This window comes from Sus scrofa, chromosome 5 (genome assembly GCF_054392235.1).
Source record: "Sus scrofa isolate SSC_HxYL_T2T_F1_AM1 chromosome 5, Sscrofa_HxYL_maternal_Yorkshire_Landrace_v2.0, whole genome shotgun sequence".
NCBI lineage: Eukaryota > Metazoa > Chordata > Mammalia > Artiodactyla > Suidae > Sus > Sus scrofa.
The window spans coordinates 75,303,877-75,331,124 of record NC_139387.1 but is presented as its reverse complement, the minus strand read 5'-3'; the positions used below and the strand labels follow the sequence as shown (position 1 = coordinate 75,331,124).

The 27,248-nt window shown below is 38.2% G+C and overlaps 1 protein-coding gene across 30 annotated transcripts in view; it reads right to left on the bottom strand.

The window, feature by feature from the left end:
* ERC1 (ELKS/RAB6-interacting/CAST family member 1) overlaps positions 1-27,248 on the bottom strand; it is a 359,940-nt gene that overhangs the window by 267,120 nt on the left and 65,572 nt on the right. For 13 of the 30 annotated variants that reach the window (XR_014804001.1, XR_014804004.1, XR_002344313.2 and 10 more), the window contains exons 4-7: positions 26,006-26,161; positions 24,687-24,779; positions 20,724-20,891; positions 13,161-13,328 (exon numbers count right to left, since the gene is read on the bottom strand). Coding sequence is in view for 16 of the 30 variants with exons in the window: in XM_084957042.1 (XP_084813168.1) it covers positions 13,161-13,328; positions 20,724-20,891; positions 24,687-24,779; positions 26,006-26,161 (585 nt within the window). In the remaining 14 variants the exon portion in view is untranslated. The remainder of the gene's footprint in view (positions 1-13,160; positions 13,329-20,723; positions 20,892-24,686; positions 24,780-26,005; positions 26,162-27,248) is intronic. The other 17 variants (XR_002344312.2, XR_002344317.2, XR_014804005.1 and 14 more) reach the window with 2 other exon arrangements.

Below are 27,248 nucleotides of genomic sequence, written 5' to 3'. Positions count from 1 at the left end.
AACCCCTAGCCTGTCACCTCTATATGCCACTGGTGCGACTCTAAAAAGACAAAAGACAAAAAAAAAAAAAAAAAAAAAAAATCAAGACAATGTACCATATTAATAAAGAACAGAAACCACGAATCATTTCAATGGCTATATAAGAAGCATTTGACAAAATCCAACACCTTTTCATTACAAAAAAACAATAAACTAGGAATAGAAGGGAACTTCCTCAACCTAATAAAAGGCATTTGTTAAAAATGCACACTGGGGAGTTCCCATCGTGGCGCAGTGGTTAATGAATCTGACTAGGAACCATGAGGCTGCAGGTTCGATCCCTGGTCTTGCTCAGTGGGTTAAGGATCCGGTGTTGCCGTGAGCTGTGGTGTGGTTCGAAGATGTGGCTTGGATCCCACGTTGCTGTGGCTCTGGCAGAAGCTGGTGGCCACAGCTCCGATTCGACCCCTAGCCTGGGAACCTCCATATGCCATGGGAGTGGCTCAAGAAAAGGCAAAAAGACAAAAAAAAATAAAATAAAATAAAAATGCACCCCAGGGTTCCCATTGTAGCTCAGCGGTAACAAATCCGACTAGGAACCATGAGGTTGCAGGTTCAATCCCTGGCCTTGCTCAGTGGGTTAAGGATCTGGTGTTGCCATGAGCTGTGGTGTAGGTCCCAGACTTGGCTCGGATCCTGCATTGCTGTGGCTATAGCGTATGCTGGCAGCTATAGCTCCAACTCGACCCCTACGCTGGGAACCTCCATATGCCGCGGGTATGGCCCTAAAAAATAAAAAATAAAAATTTTAAAAAAAGCAAAAAAGTGTTGAGAGAAGTGTAAAAGCCTTCAGCTCCTTAGAAACAATTTGGAAGTTCCTCAAAAAGTTAAGTATGAACATCAATTCCATTCCAAGATACATACAAAAGAGAAACGAAAATATATTTTCATACAAAAACTTGTACATAGCTGTTCGTAGAATCATTATTTCATAATAGCCAAAAAGTGGCAACAACCCAAATGTTCAGAACCTGATGAACAGACAAACAAAATGTGTATATTCACTACAATGGAATATTATTCAGCCATAAAAAGGAATAAAGTTCTGACACTTGCTACAAGGTCAATGAACCTTGAAAATATTGTTAAAGAGGCAAGACAGAAAAAGCTGCATATTATATGATTACATTTATGTGAACTATCTAGAACAGGCAAATTGACAGACACAAAATGTAGGTAGTGGTTGCAAAGGATAGGGGTTGTTACTACTGACAGGTATGGGTTTCTTTTGGGGGTCACAAAAATGTTCTGGAATTGGACAGGAGTGATGATTGCACAACCTTGGAAGTATACAAAAACAACTGAATTATACAGTTTAAATTAGTAAATTTTATGGTATGTGAATTATACCTCAATTAGGACAGGTAAAAAAGGCATCAGTCCAATTAACCCCATGGTGCTAGCTTGAAAGTCAAGATTCCCAATATCTACCAATGAAGTGTGAAACCACTCTAAGACTGAGATTTATCCTGCTTTGTTCTCCAAATAATACTGAACAGTTTGGAGTTCCTGTCGTGGCGCAGTGGTTAATGAATCCAATTAGGAACCGTGAGGTTGCAGGTTTGATCCCTGGCCTTGCTCAGTGGGTTAAGGATCCGGCGTTGCCGTGAGCTGTGGTGTAGGTTGTAGGTGCGGCTTGGATCCCATGTTGCTGTGGCTCTGGCGTAGGCCGGTGGCTATGGCTGCAATTCGACCCCTAGCCTGGGAACCTCCATATGCCTCAGGAGAGGCCCAAGAAATGGCAAAAAGACCAAAAAAAAAAAAAAAATACTGAACAGTTTGGCCAAGTTTGTCTGTTCTTAATGGACTTAAAAATTTTGCAATCGCTGTCTCTCCCATGTTAGATCACTAACATGAAAAGCTGTCATCTAGACAGTTGTGCTTCGCACCTAAGGTGATCTCCAACTTATCAGGCAGCACTAATTCACTTTTGCTGTCAGTCCCCTCTTTCCACACACCTTATTCCTCTGTACCCTTTTCCTACAATTGTTTTCATACCCTAAGATATTTTCTCAATTGAGTAAAACAATTTTAAACTATTTAGAATTCCTTCTGGTTGGAAGTGACTTCCATTGGGATACATGGATGAAAGTAGAAATCCCATGAAGAGATTTAAACACTGTGAACAGAACATAGAAATAGAAAAAAAAAAAGTCCGAAGACAACAGCAAAGTTATGTCACCCTCATACTCTCAACCCTTCATCCTTTATCCAACATTTTTATTCACCTGGAGCAGATATTTTCCAAAGACGATCACAACAATATCTCCCACCTTACAGGCTCTTCTGTCACATGGCTTTGCCACTCCTCCAAAGATGCGGAGTATTTTTCTTGACCTCCCCCCAACCGCACCCAAGTAGGTCCTGTGATTACTATGACCAAAAGAATATAGCAAAAGGAATCTCTGCCACCTCCAAGCCAATTCCTAGCATAACCCTTAACTGGCCATGCGGCCACAGAGCCAGAGGCCAAGGAATACCTAGACAGAACGAACACAAAGAAAAGATACCATCTTGGTAGGGGGTCACCAAACAAATCAGGGACAAACTACAGAAGAGAGCCCTTCCTGAATTCCTGATTCACAAATAAAATGGTTGTTTCAGCCACTAAGCTTTAGTGATAGTTTACTATGCAGCGATAGGTTTTTCTCTACCTGTTGTAAAGCAATGCTACTGCTCCTGTTGCTTTAATCACAGATACCTAAAGTTTACTGTCTCTAAATTACATGAATGTAGGGACAAGGCATGTTGTGTTTTGTTTCACCATTTTTATTTTTTGGAGAAGCATGTTTTGAAGAAGAGTAATGGTGAGGAGAAAAACACCATAATTAAAGATATTTTATAACAAAATAAACTAAGACCCTCCCTTTTTTAGGGATTAAATCTTCAATCATTATAAGATGTCACTTGTATAATACCAGCATCATTTAAAAAGTTATCTGCTGATAAAATGGAAGTTAAATCAGACTGCAAGTTCAACTACCTACCCTACTTAAGGTTTACTTGAAAAAGTGAAGGGGAAAAAAATTATATGAAACAAAGTAAATCCAAGGAGTTCCCATCGTGGCTCAGTGGTTAACAAATCCAACTAGGAACCATGAGGTTGCGGGTTCGATCCCTGGCCTTGCTCAGTGGGTTAAGCATCTGGCGTTGTGGTGAGCTGTGGTGTAGGTCTCAGACATGGCTCGGATCTGGAGTTGACATGGCTGTGGCGTAGGCCGGCAGATGTAGCTCCGATTAGACCCCTAGCCTGGGAACCTCCATATGCCGCAGGTGTAGCCCTAGAAAAAAAAAAAAAAAAAAAAAGTAAATCCACATGAAGTATAATCCCCAACAGAAATATTGTCATCAATCAGATTTCCTTTACTCTGCATTATTTTTTCAATAAAATATTTCAAGAATTTGGCTACACATATTCTTCACTGATAAAAAATTTAATTAAACTGAGTTCTATTAAAAAATAAGTTAAAAAAAAAAGAATGTATATATGTACATGTGACTGGGTCACCTTGCTGTACAGTAGAAAACTGACAGCATACTGTAAACCAGCTATAATGGAAAAAAATAAAAATCACTTAAAATAAAAAAATGAAGTAAAAGAAAAGAGAAAATTCTAATGCCTAAGTATATTAAGTTTCCAACTAAATATCCAATTAGGACCTGACCTGGTTTTCTTTTAACTTAGCTTCATTAACCACTGGCTTGAGACTTAAAAATAGTATTTAAAAAACACTGCCATTAATCTTTATTAAAAATAAAAGAGCATAATTTTTAAAGTATTAATGTACTCAGAATAAAATTAGTAAATATTGTTTTCAATGATAAAACATATTCTCCTTTCCATTTTATGATATGGAAAAGTGAAGAAACTAACACTGCCTTAAGTCAAGACTCCACAGAAAACAGAGTATTTTAGTTCATTTTTATATTTATAGTTCATTCTTTATGAACCTATTCTGACTTCCTACCCAAAACGAAATAATGGTAGGCTTAACCAATCTTAGAAGGTTTTCCCTTTATTGGTCTACGTACCAATTAGCTTTCTGCTATTGCTAAATCTAAACTCTAAATACCAAAACCTAGGAAACTGGAGATGCAAGCAAGGTGAAATAAACAGTTACAAAAGCATAGAGGGAAAGATGATAACATCTGCGTCAGCAAATTAAACTCCAAGCTATATTAGCATTTATAATCAATCAAGCAAGAAGCTGCACAATTTTAACACAGATTTTGAATGCAGCTCAGATTCAAATGCTCAATTACATTTTCCAGGTCAGTGACTTATTATAAAGATAAGAAATTTACTGTAACACAAAACTACTTTAAACCATAGGGGAGAGCCCTGGGAAGGAGGGGCCAATGCTAATCCCATTGTACAGCATGCTTGGCCATCTGCTATTGTCCCATTTCACTCTCTGAGCACAGGGCTAGCCCCGTGCATACAAATACACACACCACCTAGAAAGCTGGAAGACTGTGGGCAGGTGGCAGTGGCCCAGACAGAGCCCAAAGTGGTCCAGAGTATGTGACTCACAATCCAGCCATTATCACAGCTGCTACTATTCTCAGAAAACATGACTTTTAATGTGTATTTAATATGCCAAGAGTGAAGTCAAAGTGATACACTGTTTCCTGGTATTCTCCTTAAATATTAAAATAAGTAATATTACTTAAATATACAATTATAAGTAATATTTGTGACAAAAGTGACTAGAGAATGCAGATGCCACAAGCAAGACAAGGATGGAAGCAGAGTTACCATACCCCTCCTTCCTTATGGAGTTAAGTGTCTAAATACAGGAGAAAAGTTGGTTAAGTGCTGTGCAGAATTAAGGCACATACTAAGAATATCTGAAGTTTTACCTGAAAGGTTATACTTCAACATCCCACTCCAGGTTAATTTCTAAAGTTGCTGGTGGAGAATCTTCAGGGCCAGGGGAAAGAAAACTTAAATTCTATTTACTAGTTTTCCTATTTTCTAACTAATAGGACAACAAAGATGAGTTCATTCACTGAAAATCTTCTCATTATATAAGAAGTGGAAATAATTTTCCCAGAGACCAGGTGATATGAGAGTTCATAATAAGAAAAAAAAAAAAAAAAGGTGTTTGAAGACAGAGTCTACCAGAACTTTTTAAGAATCCATATTACAAAATATGAAAGGAAGTGTGGTCAAATTCCAGGGTGCGACCCTCTAGAAAGGACACTACTCTCTCTCCCTTTTCATTCACACTGCTCTCTCACGTTGGGACATCTCATGCCCTCCCCATCTGCCTAGCAAGCTTTCACACAATTTTGAAGATTTGGCTGCTAAGACTTTCTTAGACCCTTTCACCACACAAGGTCAAGTCTAAAACACCTTGCTTTGTGCCCACTACACACGCACTGTACACTGTGTCATAACTTCCTTAACTCCCAGAACTCTGAGACTGGGAGAGCAGAAATCACCCTGGCCTCTGCACTTAGCACAGTGCCAAGGGTGCAGGAGAAGGCACCATGCTGCCTGCACGAATGAAGACAGCTGAGGATGCCTGGAAAGCCCACAAGAGGATGATATGACTACCTAAAACTAAATAGACTCAGAAAGTGGGAAAAGGAGAGGAGCCAAGGAGATTCCAGTGTACACACACACACTGCTGAGAAAGCTAGGAAGATGTGCAGGTGTGCATCACACGGCTCATAACCCAGGAATCATGATAAGAAGGAATTATGCAGAGTTTTCTCTCCAATGGACTCAGATTTTTGAAGACAGATTTCTTCTGGATGAAGAACAGAGGGGAAAACGGATTTATAAAAAGACTAGACAAACTGGGATTACAAAAAGAAATCCTACACACAACAAAAGGAGCTCTGAGAATTGTTTGGATAAATACATCAATCTGAAAGAGGTTTCTTAAAATACACCATAAAAATCTTTTCTAGGCCTATGCATTTTATCATTTATATGAAAGCACAAAGAATATGCTCAGAAGTGGGTAGAAGGCATAAAACTGAAGGAGATAAATGGACTAAATAAATCAATATTCAAAGACTCTCAGGAGTTCATGCTGTGGCACAAGATCAATAGCATCTCCGGAACACTGGGTCGATAGTTTGATCCCTGGCCGCCAGGCACAGTGGGTTAAGGATCCAGCATTGCCACAGCTGCAGCTGGGATCGGATCCCTGGCCCAGGAACTCAGTATACAGCCCTGCCCCGGCCAGAACAGCAAAAAACAAAACAAAACAAAAACCCAAGACTCTCAAAGATTAATCGGCTGAATTTAGCATAGTAAAATTTAGTAAGAATAAAACAACATTAACACTTATTAATACATCCCGGGTAAATAACAGGACATAGATTCAAGGTGCTTTCACATACACTACATCCTTTAAAAAAAACTCCCTGGGGTTCCCATTGTGGCTCAGCGGAAACAAACCTAGCTAGTATCCATAAGGACACAGATGCGATCCCTGGGCCTTACTCAGTGGGTGAAGGATTCAGCACTGCCATGAGCTGTGTGGTACAGGTTGCAGACACAGCTCGGATACCGCGTTGCTGTGTCAGTGGTATAGGCTAGCAGCTGCAGCTCCAATTCAACCCCTAGCTGGGGAGTTTCCATCTGCTCTAAAAGAGCAAAAACAAAACAAAACAAAACAACACCCCCCCCCCGGGGGCAAGGTAACTATTAAATCCTGTCTATAAATGAAGAAACTTAAGGTTAGTGAGTTCAGTGAGTTTTCCCAATATCAAATTCCAGCTGCGGCTAAGAACAGAACATTAGTAATGTTCTAATCATCTCCCTCACAACTAGACCCAAAATTCCAAATGGACAAGTAAGGTAAGGAAGAAAAATGAACTGAGAACAACTGCCACCAGAAAAATTAACCAGGGCAAATAAGAATAACAGGAGGAACAGAAATATTTCACTTAGGAAAATAAGATTTGGGTGCTGTCAAATACAGGCTCTCCCAGTATCTAAAACATCATCCTGCTGAAGGAGGATTACACTTGTTCAATATGGCCCCAAGTTAATCAGCAAATACTGTAAGTAGCCAAATTCTGATTCAAGGAAAGAGGGGCAAAACTGTCCAAGCCATTCATTCACCATAATTGGACATATCTGACCATAAGCTGAACAAATCCACTTGTCGGACTTTGTAGGAAATTTTAATCAAACAAGCAGCTGGGATTCAACTAAAGTATATGTATCTGGCAAGGTACCCTTATGTTTAATAAGTGCTTTCCAAAATAGTTGTACTTATTTAAAAAATCCAACAGCACTGCATGAGAAATCTAGTTGCCATATTTACCAACACTTGATACTGTCACACTTAATTTTTGCCAACACAGCTTAAAATCATAAATATTTTTTAATTTTTAATTTCTTTTTCTTTTGTTGCTTTTTAGGGCTGCACCCGTGGCACATAGAGGTTCCCAGGCTAGGGGTCCAATCGGGGCTACAGCTGCCGGCCTACACAAAAGCCACAGCAACATCAGATCCGAGCCACATCTATGACCCACGCCACAGCACACAGCAATGCTGGATCCTTAACCCACTGAGCGAGGCCAGGGATCGAACCGGCAACCTCATGGTTCCTAGTCAGATTTGTTTCTGCTGCACCACAATGGGAACTCCTAAAATCATAAATATAAATGGTTTCTTAATCTGGTCTTATTTTACATTCCCCTTGTTACAGTAAGGGAAAATAACTTCTCTTATTTTTTTGCCATGGGTATTTCCTCTTATATATATTTTATTAATACGTAAGCAGCTTGTAGAAAAACATGCATCCTGACCTAAGTAATGGGTGACAAGCACCAAAGTAAGTGTTTATTTCTGAGAAAGAATGGAAGAGAATGCTATCAAGAAAAAATATGCCAAAGAACTTCAACTGTATTTGAAATTTTACTTCCCAAGTTGAGTAATTACAATTATTATCACCTTATTCTCTATGCTTTTTGTAGCCCTGAAGTAATTAAGTTACAAAGTATATGCATAAAATAAATGCATGGCCAACAAGCAAGCACCCGAAGACCACTCTTGAAACAGTATTCAAAGGATTTCTTAGGGAACCAATAATTGAATGAAATGTAAACAGTGGGAACAGGGAAGTTGTGATGCTACAACTACTGGTAACATTAATTTAGTTAAACACAGAAATAAAGGAAGGCTAAACAGTAGAGGAGGGACGGACTGGGAATCTGGGGTTAGTACATGCAAATTACTACATACAGAATGGATAAACAACAAAGTCCTCCTTGTATATAGAGCACAGGGAACTATATTCAATATCTTGGGATAAACCATAAAGGAAAAGAATATGAAAAAGAACATATACATGCGTATAAATGAGTCACTTTGCTGAACAGCAGAAATTAACACATTATAAATCAACTATATTGCAATTAAAATTTTTTAAAAAATAAAGACTAAACAATATAAATTACATTTACAGAAAAGACTTTTTCCTTCTCAAAAAGCAACACAATGAAAATGTGAAAAGTATTATGGGCTCAGCAAAAGACAACAAAGCTTACCAACAAAAACCAGGAAGGGCATTATAAATAACTAAGTATTTTTCATAAAAAATAATCAATAGATATTGCTTCACTTTAAAAATTCTTAAACCAAGACATAAAAAATTAAATTAAGTACATTACTAAAAGTCATAGATTAGGAAAACTAGGCACAAATTATACTTTTCCCATTCCATGCAACTGTTGTATTCAAAGTTACTAAGGACCTTCACATTATTAAATCCAATAGCAAATTCTCAATCTTCACCTATTTAACTCAGCAGTATTTGACAAAAATAATCATCCCCCCCGCCCCGAAACTTTCTTGACTTTGAAGATATCACATTCTAATCAAGAATAACAAGGTTATTTTCTGAAGAGAAGAATCTGACAAAATGATACTAAATTCATCTGGAAAAAGAAACAAGTGAGAGAAAAGTCAGAAATTCCTTCAAAAAAGAAAATTAATAAAGCAGAACATCCCTACTAAATACTAAATGCATTATGAAGCTACAACAACTGAAACAGCTTGATACTGACACAGAAGGAGAGGCAGATCAATGGAACAGACCAGCAACTGGCCCAAGTTTATAAGATAATTAATTTGTGGCATTTCAAATCAGAAGAAAAAAGGTAGATTATTTAATAAATATTGTAATGACAACTGGCTGGCCACACATAAAGCTGAATCATTATAGCCAATATGTAAATTTTATAAAATAATTTTTAGGTGTAAAGAAAAAAGAACCTTGAAAGTACCAGAAGAAAGCATGAGTGAACTACATAACCTTGGTGGGCATAAGGACTTTCTAAGTGTGACTAAAATTGAGAGAACGGAAGAAAGGACTACTAAATTTGACACATAAATTCTTTAACAAATACTGTAAAGGAAGCAAAAAATTAAACGACAAAGATGGAAATACATTCGTAAGACACGAGGAAAGAGGCCCATTCACTTACTAAGGAAATCCTATAAATTAATAAGGGGGGAAATCTAATAGAAAAATGTGGAAATGACATGACTATGTAGCATCTAAACAAAGAAAACCCTATGAAAAAATGCTCAACATGCACTCAAATTTAAATATATGCTAAGCAAGAAAATAGACTTTTTTAAATTACCAGATCAGGGGAAATTTTAGAAGGTTTGGCGACAAATATCTGATGAAGATGCAGAAAGACATCTTAATACAAAAAAGGCATAAGCTTTTTAGAGAACTGGGCCAGTTTTTTTAGATGCATACAATATCAAGTTATGAACAAGATATATTTATGTCATATTTACGTCATTATTTGTTACACTACTATACACGGGCACTGGGCCATAACCAGTGTCCCATAGCACAACAGATGCTAGATGTGTGGCCTCCATAGTCACCACCCTCTGCGCCGTTTCATCTGCATCCTGTCGCTCTTCTCCCAGATCTCCTACATCACCTACTCTGCAGGTACTGCCTTCTAAATACTGTTTGTAGGGCTCACTATACTCTACGTGGCCTCTTTAAGCCACCATCATATCACCACCACCCAACTCATCATAGTTTACCCCACTCCCTCAACCCCAGCCTCCATGAAGGGCACAATCCAGCACTTCATGAAGGGTTGCAATAAGACCAACCTTGTGACAAAACACTCAACCATGTTTCCTCTGTTTGCAACCATCTGAAAGTCAAACTTGCTAATAGTATCCTAGAGCAAGAGGATATTTGCAGCTCAAGAAAGCAAAGTCCTAATAAAAATAATTACAGCTCTTCTGAAAACCTTAAACTGCCTCTAAATTTACTGTGGCTTTGTTTGTTTGTTTTATGTGGATCCAAAAAGCCATTTCTATTTTATCAGCAAACAATAGTCCAGCAAACACATCACAAATGATGAATCTGATGACATCAGTACAGTAACTTCTACAACAAAGTTGAGTAGACAGAACAAAAAGGATGTAAGCATTGAAAATGACAGGTATAGAGGCAGTCATTTTAAAAGAGGCAGAAATAATCTAAACCAGTTTTGAAAGTACCTGTGTTACCTATTTGATAACTGTTTGAAGACAAATCAAAGTCTCAGATGACAGGTTAGTGAGGCAGTATAGTGTGCCAAAAAGGACACAATTACTGGCCCCCCACAGCCTACTGCACTGGTCCTTCATGGCAAAAGATAAAGAGACTAGACAAAGAATAATACATATAATATTTATATGATGTTCTAGAGTATCAGATAGCTTTAACACATTTTACCGTCTAATCCTCCCAACAGGGGAACTGCTATAACCAGAAGAGCTACATTTTGGCCTAAGACCAACCTTGTAACAAAACCTGAAACTATCACTTTTTAGCTAAACAAATCTGTACAAGTGAACCTCTCTTATCATGTAATATGTCTGAGACTATGGGGCTTATTCTTAGTTTTGTTTTGGGGGTAGGTATAGAGGAGCATGGGAGATTTATACCAAGGCAGCAAAGTGATTAGTGGGTACTAACTTAATAATTAATGGAAATAATTTAATGGATTGAGACAAACTTTTTTAATTTAAGAAATGGGAGAAGATAGTTCAGAGTATATTTCATGAAGTTAGAGTAAATATATTTTGCGAAAATTCTGTTTTAGTTGTATCCTCTAAGGATGTATACCATAGGTAGATACAGATTAATGTACACATTATGTCACACATAAAATATATTTCTTATGTGTTATGATCTAAAAATTTAGCCATCGGAGTTCCTGTCGTGGCGCAGTGGTTAACGAATCCGACTAGGAACCATGAGGTTGCGGGTTCGGTCCCTGCCCTTGCTCAGTGGGTTAACGATCCGGCGTTGCCGTGAACTGTGGTGTAGGTTGCAGATGCGGCTTGGATCCTGTGTTGCTGTGGCTCTGGCGTAGGCCGGTGGCTACAGCTCCGATTGGACCCCTAGCCTGGGAACCTCCATATGCCGCGGGAGCGGCCCAAGAAATAGCAAAAAGACAAAAATAAATAAATAAATAAAAATTTAGTCATTGATTATAACAGAGCAATCAAGATCTAAAAGCTACTACCAAAAGGGTGCCAGGATTAACAAGATTATAGATATAAAGTAGCTAATGGAAGTGTTGCCACTTTATTTTTACAAACTATGATCATTCCAAGATAAGGAGGTATTATTTCTAACTCTGAACCTTTAGTCACGATTATTAAAAACTTTTTTTTAAATGCTTATCTAGTTAAAGATAAGACATGCATTACTTTCAAATAACCTTTAGGTTCCAACCAATATACCTATAACTTGGCAAAATCTACCAACATTACAAACACTTATCCCTTCGGCCAGCAATTCCACTTTAAGTATTTTACCTAGAAATATACTTCAGATATAAATAAATATACACATTATTAAATTGCAGCATCATTTTATGTAAAAGCAGAAATTTTAAGCAAACTGTCCATCAGTAGAAACCTTGTAAATAAATTGCAGTACATCCACATAGTGCTGTTGGCACAACAATGAGGAAGCCCCAGAAGGAATTTCAAAATATATTAAAGGAAAAAAGGAAAGGAAAAGGCAACAAGGAATGATTGCATTTCTGTTTAAACAAATACTTTTGCTTTATATGGATTATACATAAAATGCTTCTGAAAGAACACAAAAAGAGGAAGAAAACGGGGGGGGGGGAATGGAATACATATTTGCTTGTAAATATGTAAACTATTCCTGGAAGAATATATAAGAAATAGGTAAGGGGAAACAAGCAGTTGAGGGGCAAGGTGAGAAGGATGTGTGCATAAAAATGTAAAACAAATCAGCATCCACTAACAAGATATCAAAGTCAACTATTTAGAGTGATCAAATTTTTATGTTTACTCACAGAAAACAAATGAAAACCAACTAATTTAACAGAGGACAAATACTGAACACGGTCATGTGTACTTAGAGAAAGGCTGAATGTCAAGTTTAGTGAAGAGAGTTTTATTCCTTGGATTTTGTTAGAGTTGTTAAAAATAAACTGAGACAATGCCAAATATTTCTAATCAATCTCAGTGGAGAGGAACAATAAATACCAGTGTCTAGTGTCACTATTATCTCAAAGGCACCCTTTAATTAAGCTAAAAGTATGGGGGGGACATTTGTTAGGACTTTCCTTATTTATTACAGTTAGCCAATTTCTAGTGATTATTAAGGTAAAAAAGGGAGGACAGTCTTCCTTTTCTTGACAGACGCACATTATATGCCATGACAGCAGCATGTGCTTCTATTTAAAACTGTAGTCTTGTTGATCATGTGTATGGAGCTACAGGTTTCCCTTGTCCATGTGCTACACTAACTCACATGGCTACAGTTCCCATAAAATACAGAGATTAGAAGAGGCAGGAGAATGCCAACACAAACACTCTGTCAATTTACCAGGCACTTTTCAGAAACAGGAACATGGAACATACTACTAAAGACACTAAAGAATTTTTACTTCAAAATTTTAAAAACAGAATATGCAGAGCAGTTTTAACAATCTACCTACTGCAACAACAACTTTGATGACTACCAGCAAAAACATAAACAGGCATGAAACAAACTGACAGCACTTAGATATAACTCAGGGGCAAGAATGAGGCCATGTGCCCAACATGAGGCCCTGGGCTCAGAATACCTGCGCCTCACCTTCTTCTGCAAAACATTAACTTTCCGCTCCTTCACATCCAGCATGTCCTTTAGGTCATGGATCTCTCCAGCTTGTGTCCCCTTCTCCTCAGCCATATCCTGGATCTGTTTTGTCTTCTTATTCAGCATGGTTTCCTTCTCCTCCAAACGCAACCGCAGAGCATCCACCTAAGAATGTAAGATTTTCATGAATGGTTAAGTGAAAAGAAAGGAATGCAATTCCTTCCAAAGAGATGTATACAGTTGCCCCCAGTGCCAGTGCTCCTTCACCTACCTATTAAATCAGAAACACTTCATTCAAAGAAGAAAAAAAAAAGGCCAGAAGAGAAATGCCAGAACAGACTGAATACTGATTCAACAGAGAAAAAAACTGTCACCACAGAGTGAAGACCCTTGTGGAATCGAAAATTCAACAACCAGCCTTCTTGAGATGCCAGAAGGGCCCAGGGACCCTCATCCAGTTGGTGTGTGTTAAAAAGCTCAGCTCCAGCAGGCCCACATGGCTGCTAGTCCTATCTGACAGTATCCGATGTGGTTCCTATTAGTGAACTCATTACAGGACCTTCGTCATGGTGAGTCAAGAGTTCAATCCTTTGACCCGCTGCACAGTTACAGAGGTCAGAGTCTTAGAAAAGTACACATGCCAGAAATCTAAAAGTAAATGACATACTAAATCATTTCTACCTAATTCCCACATTCTAATTTATATATTGTATACTATATATATTCCAATAACCACAAGCAAAAAACACATTACCTAAACTCACCTAAAAAACATATTACCTAATTTCCCTGAAATACACTATTAAGTTCTTATTGCAAAGGCCAAAAGCCCAGATATTTAAACCTTAGATAAGTCTGAACTGCCTTGTCTTTCAGTTCTTCTCGGCATTAATTTCAAAAAAATGAAAGGCTTTTCATCTGTGGGTCAGGAATCAGAACATAGCAGGAAAACATCCCTCATCACTTGTAAATGCTTCTCATTTTGATGGGACCTAGGTCTCAGGATGGTAACTATGAGACCTCATATTTCTGCTGCTTTACTGAAAGTACCCAGATGTCCCTTTACACTGGTCCCTGACTCTGCTAAGTGACCTGGAAATGTGCCTGGACTAACCACTCATAAATACCTGCATGCCATTTTGAGGGAATGTCAGGTATGAGACCCACAGGAACTGGTGACTGAAAAAGGTAAAGAATGAAAACTCTTTATTATAAACATAGAAAGAGCAGCAGGAAATGCAGGCTTTGATATTAAAAATATTTCCTACCACAAATATTAGGCACAAAACTACCCAAGCCCATACTATAATTACTAAATAATTTTTCTTTATGAAATATTAAATTCAAATCACCTGTGTATACTTTTCCTTGTTCTGCCTTTTTGTGCAATACAGAATTTAAATGTGCGGGTCTAGAGATGTGAGATAAAAACAACCACAAAAACCACTTTGCAACTACTAGATTAATTGCTCTGAATTCTACACTGATCTTTTGGTTTGGAGTGATCTAAGTTCATAGCATAATTTTGCGTGGGGTCCATATTTTGCAAACCACAAAAAACGTATTCAGGAAAACCCCTCAGAGACTAGCAGGACAAACAGTCATCACCCTAACACCATTCATGGCAGGAGGAATAAGACCTTGTTTATTCACATCAACTGAGCTGGAGGAAAAGCATCCATCCAGCTTGCCAATGATCAAGGTCTGGGCAAAGAGGTTATGCCAACTTCAACAAAAACAGAAGGTTTTTCCTCTACAAGACTTTCTTTACCAGTGGACATGAACAGAAAGATGGCTACCTTGCAATTTTTGCCTCTTCTGATCACAAAACCATTATTATCTCAACCCACCTTAACCTTTTTTTTTTCCCCCTTCTTTAGGGCCACACCCATGGCATATGGAGGTTCCCAGGCTAGGGTTGGATTGGAGCTACAGCTACGGCCTACACCCCAGCCACAGCAACACTGGATTTGTGCCATGTCTGCAACCTATACCACCATAGCTCACGGCAGCGTGGGATCCTTAACCCACTGATGAAGGCCAGGGATTGAACTTGCAACCTCATGGTTACTAGCTGAATTTGTTTCCACTGCGCCACAATGGAAACTCCAACTTTCCTTTATTTTTCACCTGTGCACATCAGGAGTAATAACTGCATGGAAACAATGGCACATTTCCTAGAATTCCTCTTTTAGGATTTACAACTTGCTCCCTTGCTAACTCTCTGGACACACCTTTTCAGTTTTCTTCACTAGATCCTCTGTCATCTTCCCCTTTTTACATCTCTCTATATATTCAGCTTTCTCTGCAGAAATAAATTCCTTCCTAAGGCTTTAACCACCATCCCCATCATGACAGCTTCAAAATATTTATTTCTAGATCCAATAAGTTTTTTGTTTGCTTTTTTAGGGCTATACTGGTGGCATATGGAAGTTCCCAAGCAAGGGGTACAATAGGAACTGCAGCTGCTGACCACAGCCAGAGCCACAGCCATAGCAACGCCAAATCTGAGCTGTATCTACAACCCACACCAGAGCTCACGGCAACAATGGACCCCTGACCCACTGAGCCAGGCCAGGGATTGAATCTGCATCCTCATGGATACTAGTCGGATTCATTTCCACTCTGCAACGAGGAGAACTCCCCAAATCACTTTTAAAAATCCGAGATTCTAACAAAATTTTCTGTTTAAACCAGATCTTTCATTGAATAATTGTTTAGAATGAGACTTTATTTTTTTTTATGAAACTTTTCTTTTTAAGAACTTTTAAAGATCACCTAATGTGGTCAAACATGGAAGTTAAATCTGAGTGGTGTCTATTACATTATTTTCTGCATTTTCCCTGTATTTGACAGTATTTCATAAATTTTTAAAAAATTAAATAGTCTAAACTACTCCTAGGAGCTCCCCTTGAGGCTCAGAGGGTTATGAACCTGACCAGCATCCATGACAATGAAGGTTCAATCCCTGGCCTCACTCAATCCGTGAGCTGTATCATAGGCTACAGTAACAGCTCGGTTCCCATGTTGCTTGGCTGTGGTGTAGGCCGGCAGCTGCAGCTCTAATTTGACCTCTAGCCTGGGAACTTTCATGTGCCACAGGTGTGGCCCTGAAAAACAAAAACAAACAAAAAAGTAAGTAAAAACCCCACAAACTACTTCTAATTTTAAAGCTGAGGAAATCAAAGCCCAAACTAAGTGACTTGCCCAAGATCATTAAGAATAATTTCCTGGAGTTCCCATCGTGGCACAGTGGTTGGCGAATCCAACTAGAAACCATGAGGTTGTGGGTTCGATCCCTGGCCTTGCTCAGTGGGTTAAGGATCCGGCATTACCGTGAGCTGTAGTGTAGGTTGCAGACGTGGCTCAGGTCCCGCGTTGCTATGGCTCTGGCGTAGGCCGGTGGCTACAGCTCTGATTGGACCCCTAGCCTGGGAACCTCCATATGCCGAGGGAGTGGCCCAAAGAAATAGCAAAAAGACTAAAAAAAAAAAAAAAAAAAAAAAAAAGAATAATTTCCTATCACCACACCTCCCATTGTTCACAACTAGAAAAGAAGATGAATGAAGGTCATTAGGCTATAAGACTAAAAAAGTACACAAATAAGCCTTTTTATTTTTTATTTTTATTGCCTTTTCTAGGGCCGCTCCCTCGGCATATGGAGGATAGGGGTCTAATCGGAGCTGTAGCCACAGGCCTATGCCAGAACCACAGCAACACAGGATCCAAGCCACGTCTGCGACCTACACCACAGCTCACAGTAACGCCAGGTCCTTAACCCACTGAGGGAGGCCAGGGATCAAACCCGCAACCTCATGGTTCCTAGTCGGATTCGTTAACCACGGAGCCACGATGGAAACTCCAAATAAGCCTTTTTAAAAGCCTATTTCAACCAACTGCATTGAGTTCTTTTTGACACCTCAATCCAACAAAAATTTGACAAGCTCAGAGAAAATTCAAAAAAGCCAAGGGTAGAGGTGTGCCATTCCTCAGTACACAGTTTATTTGTACAAAATGAAGTGAGGGGCCTATAAATTTATAATTTAAAAAAAATGGTGATATTTTAACCCAGTAATATTTAATATATCCCTTCAAATTCAGATGAGAGCTTCATAATTAAAATCTGTTCTAGCCACATTAAACATCTATTCTAAGCTTAGGAAGTTGGTATTATTACTATCCTCACTGACAGATGAAAAAACGGCAGATTAAAGAGGTAAAGTAATTCATCCAAGGTCACATAATAAATATAGAATACCGTGTTTCAAGCCTAGGTGTGGCTCCAAAGTCCATGCTTTTGACCACTATGCTACTAAATCCAGACCACCTCTGTGACCATCGACAGATTAAAGGAGATTAAATGGGAACAATTCCATGGATACTATAAATTATACACTGCCCCACACAAAATGACCTCGCTCCCTCAACCCTCGACAGGAAAAAAATCAGGTCTTTTCCCAATCCTGCTGTTCCTTAAAGAGTTTAAAAATTTTTTTAAACTCCTTAATCCATGTTCTTTTTCATATGTGCCTAAATTTAGTGATTTGAGAGCTAGATGAAAGTCTAAGATAGCTTCAGAGAAGAGGAAGAGATTAAGAACAAATTATAGAAATAGGTGAGAACTTTCAAAAAGCTGGTTCAAACTGCCTTTTATAGGACCCAACAGGAGAAAGCTGCTTTGGAAAAAGTGACCCTTGTCAAGTGTCACCAGAGTAACGAAAAAAAGTAAATCCTAATAATCTGGCATATAACATTCATATAATCATCCCAAATCAAAAGGAACTTCGCTTTTCTACTATTATCTTTTAGAATGAGACATTTATATTTGAGCAGTTGTCCTAATAACTTACAGGGGTAATTGGTGAAACTCAGTTACTCCCACAATGGCTAAAAACATATATAAAAACCATCCAAGAATGACCACAAATACAGTCTTTGCTCTCTAGGGTACAAGAAACCAATCACAAGCCCATCTGTGCAAGACCTAGCTAATAAGAACACTTTGTGAGAGGGACTGCCAAGGGGAAGAAGTCATCTATTAGATTGTGACAAGCTTTTAAGTGTTTGCATTATCATTACCCAACTGTCTGGTTCTCTGATTCACACACCTGCCACCTCCTCCATCCAATGCTATAAGAGCAGCCAACTTGGTAGTAGGGTCACTTCTGAGACACTGGCGCCCTCTTCTGACTCTTTTGAAATACTGCATGCACCCCAGGTACTGATGTGAAAAACTCTAATAAAGCTATAAATTAATAAATTTGAGGTATCATTTTCCAGATAATTCTATATCTGCAGTTCCCCACATAAAACTTACTTTAGCATGATAAAAATATTAAATATCAGAACGTCTACATAAAATGTATGCCAATGAATAGAAAAGCAACAATATTCTCTTATCATAGTTATATATATTAGCTGACTGTATTACAAGAATCATAACGATGTCAATAACTGATGTACAAAGACCTTAATATGTGCCAGGCACCAAACATGAATGAATTAGTTTAGCGCTAACAACGACCTAATGAGCAAGGCACTCCTCTTCATCTCACAGATGTGTTAAGATGTGACACCATGAATCTAAGTAACATGCCCAGATCCTGCACCTGGTAGTAGGTGGTGACACAAATTCAAACTCAGAACTGTGACTCCAGGCTCTGGCTAAGCCTAAGTATACCCAAAACATCCCTCTGAGGTAAGGAGCTAATATCATAATAAAATAGAAACATAATTAACATAGGAAAAGTAGGAGTTCCCTTGTGGCTCAGGGAGTTAAGGATCCAGTGTTGTCACTGCTGTGGCTCCAGTTCAGTCCCTGGCCTGGGAACTTCCACATGACACAGGCACAGCCAAAAATATATATAAATAAAAATTTAAAATAAATAAAAAAGCATAAGTTTCAAGGAAAATCATAAATATATCACCCAAATCTGTCATTTTCAACAAAGTCCCAACGTGTAAAAAAGAAAGAAAGAAAGAAAGAAAGAAAGAAAGAAAGAAAGAAAGAAAGAAAGAAAGAAAGAAAGAAAAGAAAGAAAGAAAGAAAGAAAGAAAATATTACATGAAATATTTTGGTCATTTTCCCATTCCTCCTCACTTAAAGATTTGGTACTTCTGGGTCCATGATATTCTTATGCATTCTTTTTCCTATCCAATTCCTTTCTTTCATTAAACTATGCTTTTATTTATCTATTATCAGGTTTTTCAAGAGAAAACAAAAAAACTACTCTATACTATAATAAGCTTTATTTTTCCTCTACAAAGCAAAACTGCTGACCTATTTCAACCTAAATTTTCTAGCTCCTCGAGTTCTTCAGAAAATATTTTCCTTAAGACAGTAAACCAAAAGAACATCATCAATTACTTCTCACTACAAATATGATAAGTTTTCATCTGTTTAAAATTAGTGTGTTCTTATTTCAAATCATGATTGAGAGACTAGACAATCTTCTAAGATCTTTTTTTTTTTTTTTTTTTTTTTTTGTCTTTTTTGTCTCTTTTTTTTTGTTGTTGTTGTTGCTGTTGTTGCTATTTCTTGGGCCGCTCCCACGGCATATGGAGGTTCCCAGGCTAGGGGTGGAATCGGAGCTGTAGCCACCGGCCTACGCCAGAGCCACAGCAACGCGGGATCCGAGCCGCGTCTGCAACCTACACCACAGCTCACGGCAACGCCGGATCGTTAACCCACTGAGCAAGGGCAGGGACCGAACCCGCAACCTCATGGTTCCTAGTCGGATTCGTTAACCACTGCGCCACGTCGGGAACTCCTTCTAAGATCTTGAAAGCTAACTTTATTTTCAAAGAGGATATGAAGGCACGTTGTCTAATGATCCTTAGTTCAAAACGAAATTTATCTCAAACATTTCTAGACTCTGCAATTTGCCTACTTAAAGCTAATCATAATACTAAAAATTGAGAACACTTAATAACCCAACATACGCTGACCAAGCCCACCGGGATTCATGACTGCAAGATTTGCCATGGGTGAGGACAGACACTTTTACAAATGTCTTTTCATTTCATAATGTTAGTTTAAAGTGTACTTAGAACAGACTTAATCAAAGTCCAAAGTATCAAAACACATAAGCTGCCCTAGTTTTTTTTTTTTTTTTTTTTTTTTGTCTTTTTGCTATTTCTTTGGGCCGCTCCCGCAGCACATGGAGGTTCCCAGGCTAGGGGTTGAATCGGAGCTGCAGCTCCTGGCCTACGCCAGAGCCACAGCAATGCGGGATCCGAGCCTCGTCTGCAACCTACACCACGCCAGATCGTTAACCCACTGAGCAAGGGCAGGGATCGAACCCTCGACCTCATGGTTCCTAGTCGGATTCGTTAACCACTGCGCCACGACAGGAACTCCAAGTTGCCCTAGTTTTAATTTGTTAGATCCAAGAACAACAGAAACAAGATAGTTTAGTACAACAACGGATCACATTTCTAAAGAATTCATTATAACATTATTCATAGCTCCCATATCTCAAAACCTAACAAAAGTGCACTGGTAACAAATATGAAAAGGTGCCAGGGAATAGACCCTGTGCAAATCTCAGTTTCCGTTACCTCAGTCTGCAGGATGGCGGCCCTCTGCTCCTTAGCCGTCAAGGACTCCTTCAACACTTCAATGTGCTGCTTGCTGTCTGAGAACTGGTTTGTGAGTGTTTCTAGCTTTGTCTGTAGGGCTAGTAGTTCTGTGTCCTTCCTGGACAATTCCTGCTTCACCTGACCAATCTAGGGAAGAAAAGAAAACAGTGTAAGGAAAAAAAAAAAAGAAATAAAACCAGCACTTCTGATCTAGATTTCTAACTGATCCAGGTCACTAAATACACAGCATTAATTTTATGACAGGACATAATTCAACTCTTTGCATCATCTAATCTTAGATAACCAACTCCTCCAAAAAAAAAAAAAAGACAAAGCTTATTCAACTAATAGTAAAATTTTCATTTTCCACTTATTGTATCTCCTAAACGTTTTTTGAAATCCCTTGGAAAAGAGTAGAAAGAGAAAAATCCCAATCCAATTAGGTAACTGTGAAAGATAAGTAAGCATCTGAAGATTACTGAAACAGTTTTCCTTTTATTAAGTCATAATAAACTTCAAAACATAAAGCAGGATTAGTGGAGATATAATACAGAAAGAAAGAAAAAAAATTTCCTAGCATTGCTATTTAAATTCAAAAGCTGCTGCTGCTTTATTTTTTCATTTTTTCTTTCATTCTCAATGAAATTTTACATAAAGTCCTTATCATAAAAAGCCACTAAGTGACATTATAAACATGTGCTTTTTAAAAATCCTATAATTTTGGGGAGTTCCCATTGTGGCTCAGCAGTAACAAACCTGCCTAGTATCCATGAGGACTCAGGTTTGATACCTGGCCTCACTCAGTGGGTTAAGGATCTGGTGTTGCTGCGAGCTGTGGTGTAGGTTGCAGACACAACTCATATCCCATGCTGCTGTGGCGTAGGCCAGCAGCTGCAGCTTTGATTGTACCCCTAGCCTGGGAACTTCCATATGCTGCAAGTGTGGCCCTAAAAAGCAAAAAAAAAAAAAAAAAAAAAAAAAAATCCTGTACTTTTTTTTTGATGAATTGGGGGTACTGACCTAAAAAAAGATTCCACTGACAAAAGTTATACCAACTACAACATGTCATATCAACAAAATGGATAAAAGTTAATCTAATCTAAATAAAGAATGCATAACATCTCATTCTATAAGAATCTACATGTGTAATGTGAATTTGAATTACTCTGACAGAGTAATCCATAAATCAACAGTGCCACTCTTTCTTTCAACTCCCCATAATTTTTTTCTCATCTTAACTTAGAACACATTTTATCTCAAACATCTACTTTATATTTCTACTGTTTCTAATAACCTATATAGTCTTTTATTCCAAATGTAAGCCAAATTAACAGAAATCAGATCTACTTTTATATAATGTATTATTTTATATTAGCAAGATATCTATCTACTAAAATATAGACTAATTACTGGAAGTATAAATTTGACAAGGAGTCAGCAATTTCAGTATCACTGATGAAAAAATACTTTTTTTAAAACTGAACATATCTGAAGTATTTTAACTGTAATAATCTTAGGTGTAAGGGACAAAGCTTTTGACAACAATTTCCCATGAGGAAATATGAAATAAATTTTATTTTAAATAAAATTAGACTTTTAAGAAGCACTAATTTACTCTTGTTTCTGCAGGAAGACAAGCACTTTTATCATATGCATAAAATCTCTTTACAAATGTAATTATTCATTCATTCAACAAATATTTCTGTGTGCTCAGTGAATGCAAAGTACTCTCGGATACTCTAGAGCATCAATGGAAAATAACCGTAAACAGCAGCTATTTCCATCCTTTAATACAGATAGGTACCCAGGAGGTACCACATACCATAATGGTGTAGCATCTTTCAGGACATCCCTTTACCAATAAAAAACACACCTTATATTGTACCATCCCTAACAAACTGAATGCACTAAGAATACATGTGTTGTATGAATACTTAGGAGAAATGATCAAAACATTCTCATCTCATCAGCTAAAGAACTGTGGCTTAAAGATTACTCAAATTTCCAGCTACTTCTGATCATGTGATCAAAAAATATACAAAGTCTCAGTTTCCTCATCATCTGCATTATTAAAAAATCTCCAAATAATGCTATATTGACCATAAAGACTGAGAATAAGGGAAGAAAATATTCTAAATGGAAAGAGAAGTTTAGAAGCACAAATTTTCCTTAAAAGTTAGAAGCATAAGGCTGTGTAGCCAATCACATGTGAGGAAGAGCATGTCTTCTAGAATAATTACTCTTTAAGCCTTAGTTCCTAATCAGTAAGAGGGAGAAAGCAAATTAGTGCCACTGTGTTGTGTTCGGGTGAGAGAAAACAAAGTATGGAGGAGTTCCCATAATGGCTCAACAGTAACAAACCCGACTAGGATTTGGGTTCACTCCCTGGCCTCACTCAGTGAGTTAGGATCTGGCATTGCTGTGGCGGTGGTGTAGGCTGGCAGCTGCAGCTCTGATTCGATCCCTTGCCTGGGAACCTCCATATGCTGCTGATGTGGCCCTCAAAAGCAAAAAAAAAAAAAAAGATAAATACTTCCATACATACACACAATGTATAGAATGTGCTTAGTCTGTTTTAAACACAAAAAGAAATTAATAATAGTGCTGATGAAAAAATTTATAGATCAACTTCTCCTCTAGACAATACATAGTTACCACAAACCAAACTGGACCCTTTTAGACAAAATATCTAACTCTTCTATCTATACTGTAAAGTGGTTCATAAATACCAAGTACACTAAATTAGCAAAAGTTTTGAGTTTTGTTTTTTTTTTTAATGCTGCATTCCAGTCTTATCCCACCATTATTTTCAGAAGCAGTTTTCCTGACACCTCTGAGACAAATGTGCATGGCTGAGCACAGGGGCAGAGGAGTGGAGAGCTCATCAGCCCAGGCTCTGGAACTAGATGGCTTATCCAAAAATTAAACTCTGCCTCTTATGAGCTGTGTTTCCTGAGCACCACTGTTACCTTAGTCTCCTTATCCATAAATTGAGTTGATAATATACCTACCTTAGTAGGTTACAAAATGCTTATAATAAGTACTCAAGGGTTAGCTGTTTCATTAGAATTATTTTATTACAGTGTGAAATGGAATTTCAAGTTTTCTACACAGGGAGTTCCCGTCGTGGCGCAGTGGTTAACGAATCCGACTAGGAACCATGAGGTTGCGGGTTTGGTCCCTGCCCTTGCTCAGTGGGTTAACGATCCAGCGTTGCCGTGAGCTGTGGTGTAGGTTGCAGACGAGGCTCGGATCCCGCGTTGCTGTGGCTCTGGCGTAGGCCAGTGGCTACAGTTCCGATTCGACCCCTAGCCTGGGAACCTCCATATGCCACAGGAGCGGCCCAAAGAAATAGCAAAAAGACAAAAAAAAAAAAAGTTTTCTACACAGAAGACTAAACTAGATTTAGAGACTAAGTTTCATGCTACTTCTAATTTACTAGATAACTCTAAATCAGCTAATCACTTCCTACACATCTGTCTAACGAAAGTAAAATTTATTGCAAAATCACCTACTGGGGCTTAAAGGTGAAGTCTACATATGAAGGTAAAGTACTTTACTCAAGAAATCAAATTCAAATAAACACTGGTTGATGGACCTAGAACATCTGCATTTTCTTTGTATTAAGAAGAGAGACCACTCATATAAATTCAGTAACAGGAAAAGTATGGAGAAAAAAACAAGCTTTGAGGTACCATCCATACAGTGACAGAGCAACAATAAAAACCAGGGACAGGGCTTCCAGAGCATGTGAGGGCTCACTGCACACAAGGCGACATTTGGGTCAAACTGGTAAACAGGAGTCGGTTAAAGAGCAGAGCAGGCTGGTTAGTGCTAGTACTGGGCAAAGCTGCCAGCCACAGAGCAAGAAAGTGTGAGCACCCAGAGCCAGAGCAGCAGGGTCCCACTGTGGGACCACCGCACGCAGAGAATAAATCTTACGGCAAAGACCTCGGCCTGAAGACCAGCCGCTCTCTTTTTCAGCTCCTCCCCTTGAGCCTCTTTGGAATTTAGCTCCTCCTTCAGTTGCTCTACCTGTCACGACATTGTTAGTCTTTTTCACTTTTGTGTCAGCTTAGGTCTTCTTATCATCTGCTTTTGAGCCAGAGCAATAACTGAAAAGAACAATAACTTATAGAACATGATCAAATCTGTTCCCCTAATTCCCTCATCAAAGGACCCTACTCGGGTTCTCTCTTTCCTCAGGGTTTTTCAAATGGACTGGAATGTGCTAATCAGCAAATGGGAAGCAGAGATTATATTCCATTTCATTCTCATTAGAGTGAAAAATCAAAACAGAAAGTTGGACATGTGAATTTTTAAGTTCTAAAAGTTAGATGAAATTGGCTGTAGTCGTTGATAACAGGTTCTTAAAATAGAGGAACATCTTACTGACTTCTGTGCAGGTATGGGCATTGCAGCAAGAAGCCAGAAATGGGGAAGGAGTTACAGTTGTATCATGAAAGGAACAGTGTTCACGCCTAAGGAACTGGGGAACTAACACAACTGGGATATGGGGGCCGGCTGGGGGTGGGGAGGGGAATTATGTTCTAGCTAATATTCCGTAATTGACATGAGGCTATTTAATTAAAACACAACAAACCTGATAAACTGATAAATGTAATAAACTAAATCCTGCAATTTGCCTAAAGTAGTTTATAGAATCACACTAAACGCCTTTGCTCTAAGGAAGGAACACGGTGACTGAGGTGAAAACACAGACTGACCCATCCATCTCACTGTGCATGCACCCCAAGTGCACAAGGGAAACAATAAGCCCGATCCACAAGGACCTTCTCCAAGGGAAAGTGCAAAGGGCTTTCCTCTAGGGAACTGTGTTTGAAGGGAAAACACGATTTTATTTAAGCCATTTCAGGGAAAAAAGGAAGAGGGTGTTCAGCCTCTTAGGGTTTCGACTTTTAAAATCTTTCACAAGAGGCAGGGAACGTTTCATATAGTGAGAAAAACTCATCTGGATGTAATTCTACAAATCACCTCAGAGGTAATGACAGACATGAAATGTTAAACTGTGATAATACATACTTAGCCTCTTACAGGTAATTTTCTTTTAAGTGAAATCTGAGATAACTATATGACATCAATAATTCTGACTTTAATCCTGGTCAAGCTCTATCTGAAAGAATTACAAGTAGTCTTCCCTGATACCTGATAAAACAGCGTGAAGTCCACCATCACCGAAGTAGGAATATGCATCAATTTTTCAAACCCCTTTTAAAAATCACATTAGCACACACCATTACCTTATTTTTCATAAACTTGGAATGGCTGCGATAGACCTCCATTTGCTTCATTTCTTCTTCTCGTTCCTCAGTACTCAAAGCCCCATTTGATTTCAGCATCTGAATCTCTTCTTCCAAGTCTCGGAGCCCACGCTCCATAGAGGAAATTTTTGAATCCTAAGGGCAACAGAAGATTTAGACATTAAAGTATTCACAAAAAATCAGAAATCGAGTAAGTCTCTTTTGCAGATGTTTAAATTAATAAAGATAAACAAATATTAAGAAAAACTACCACTGGCATCTTGCTTCTAAAATATATCCTTCATGGCCATTTGGGTGGGAGAAGGAGGACTAGGATCTATGATTTTTCCTCTACTCCTTCCTTTGCACCCGTCTGATTAAAGTTGAGAGTATCAATTAAAGAAGCAGCAATGGAAAACTAAAGTTGTTTGGTACTTTATGGTCAACAAACTTCTGGTGAAAAATTCTGTAATATTATCAGTAAAACCTTTTCTAGCTATAATATTTTACCATTTTACCTGGCAACCCCTAAAAGGTTTATTTCTTCCCCTAAAGGAGTGGTGAGAAGAGTAAGAAAGTTTCAAAGATTTATACAATGGTGTTTGACTATATCTACATTAATAAAGATTTGTTAACATCCCACCCGTCCAAGACTGAGGATCTTAGAACATATCACCTGCAGATAAGGGAGGACAACTATATTACTTACTTTACTTGTTTGCTATACTTCACCATGCATTTGAAATATTTCACAATAATTTTTTAAAAGAAACATCTCTGTCCTTGTAAATCAGCATCACCACAAATATCACCTCCTAAAACAATATCCTTCTATACTCATTTTCTTGGTTTTTGTCTGTCACAGTATCTAGTTTATCCACAGATTACTTTAGATACCACCTACAGAAAACTCCAAGATAAAATACTTTTACATCTATAATTGATATGCTTAATCATCTAAGAAATAACTTAAAGAACATAAATTAAGTATAGCTTAGTTTATTTGGAATATTAGAGGAAACCATTCCTCTAGGAAGAAATTCTGGGATTGACTTTCCTTTTTTTCACTTTATCTCAAGGATGTCTTGACTGACGTTCCTTGCTATCATAACTCCAAGAGCATGCAGATAAGAGTCAAAGGATTTGGAGTTCCCATTGTGGTTCAGAGGCCTTTTTTTTTTTGGTCTTTTTGTCTTTGAGGGCCACACCTGCAGCATATGAAGGTTCCTAGGCTAGGAGTTCA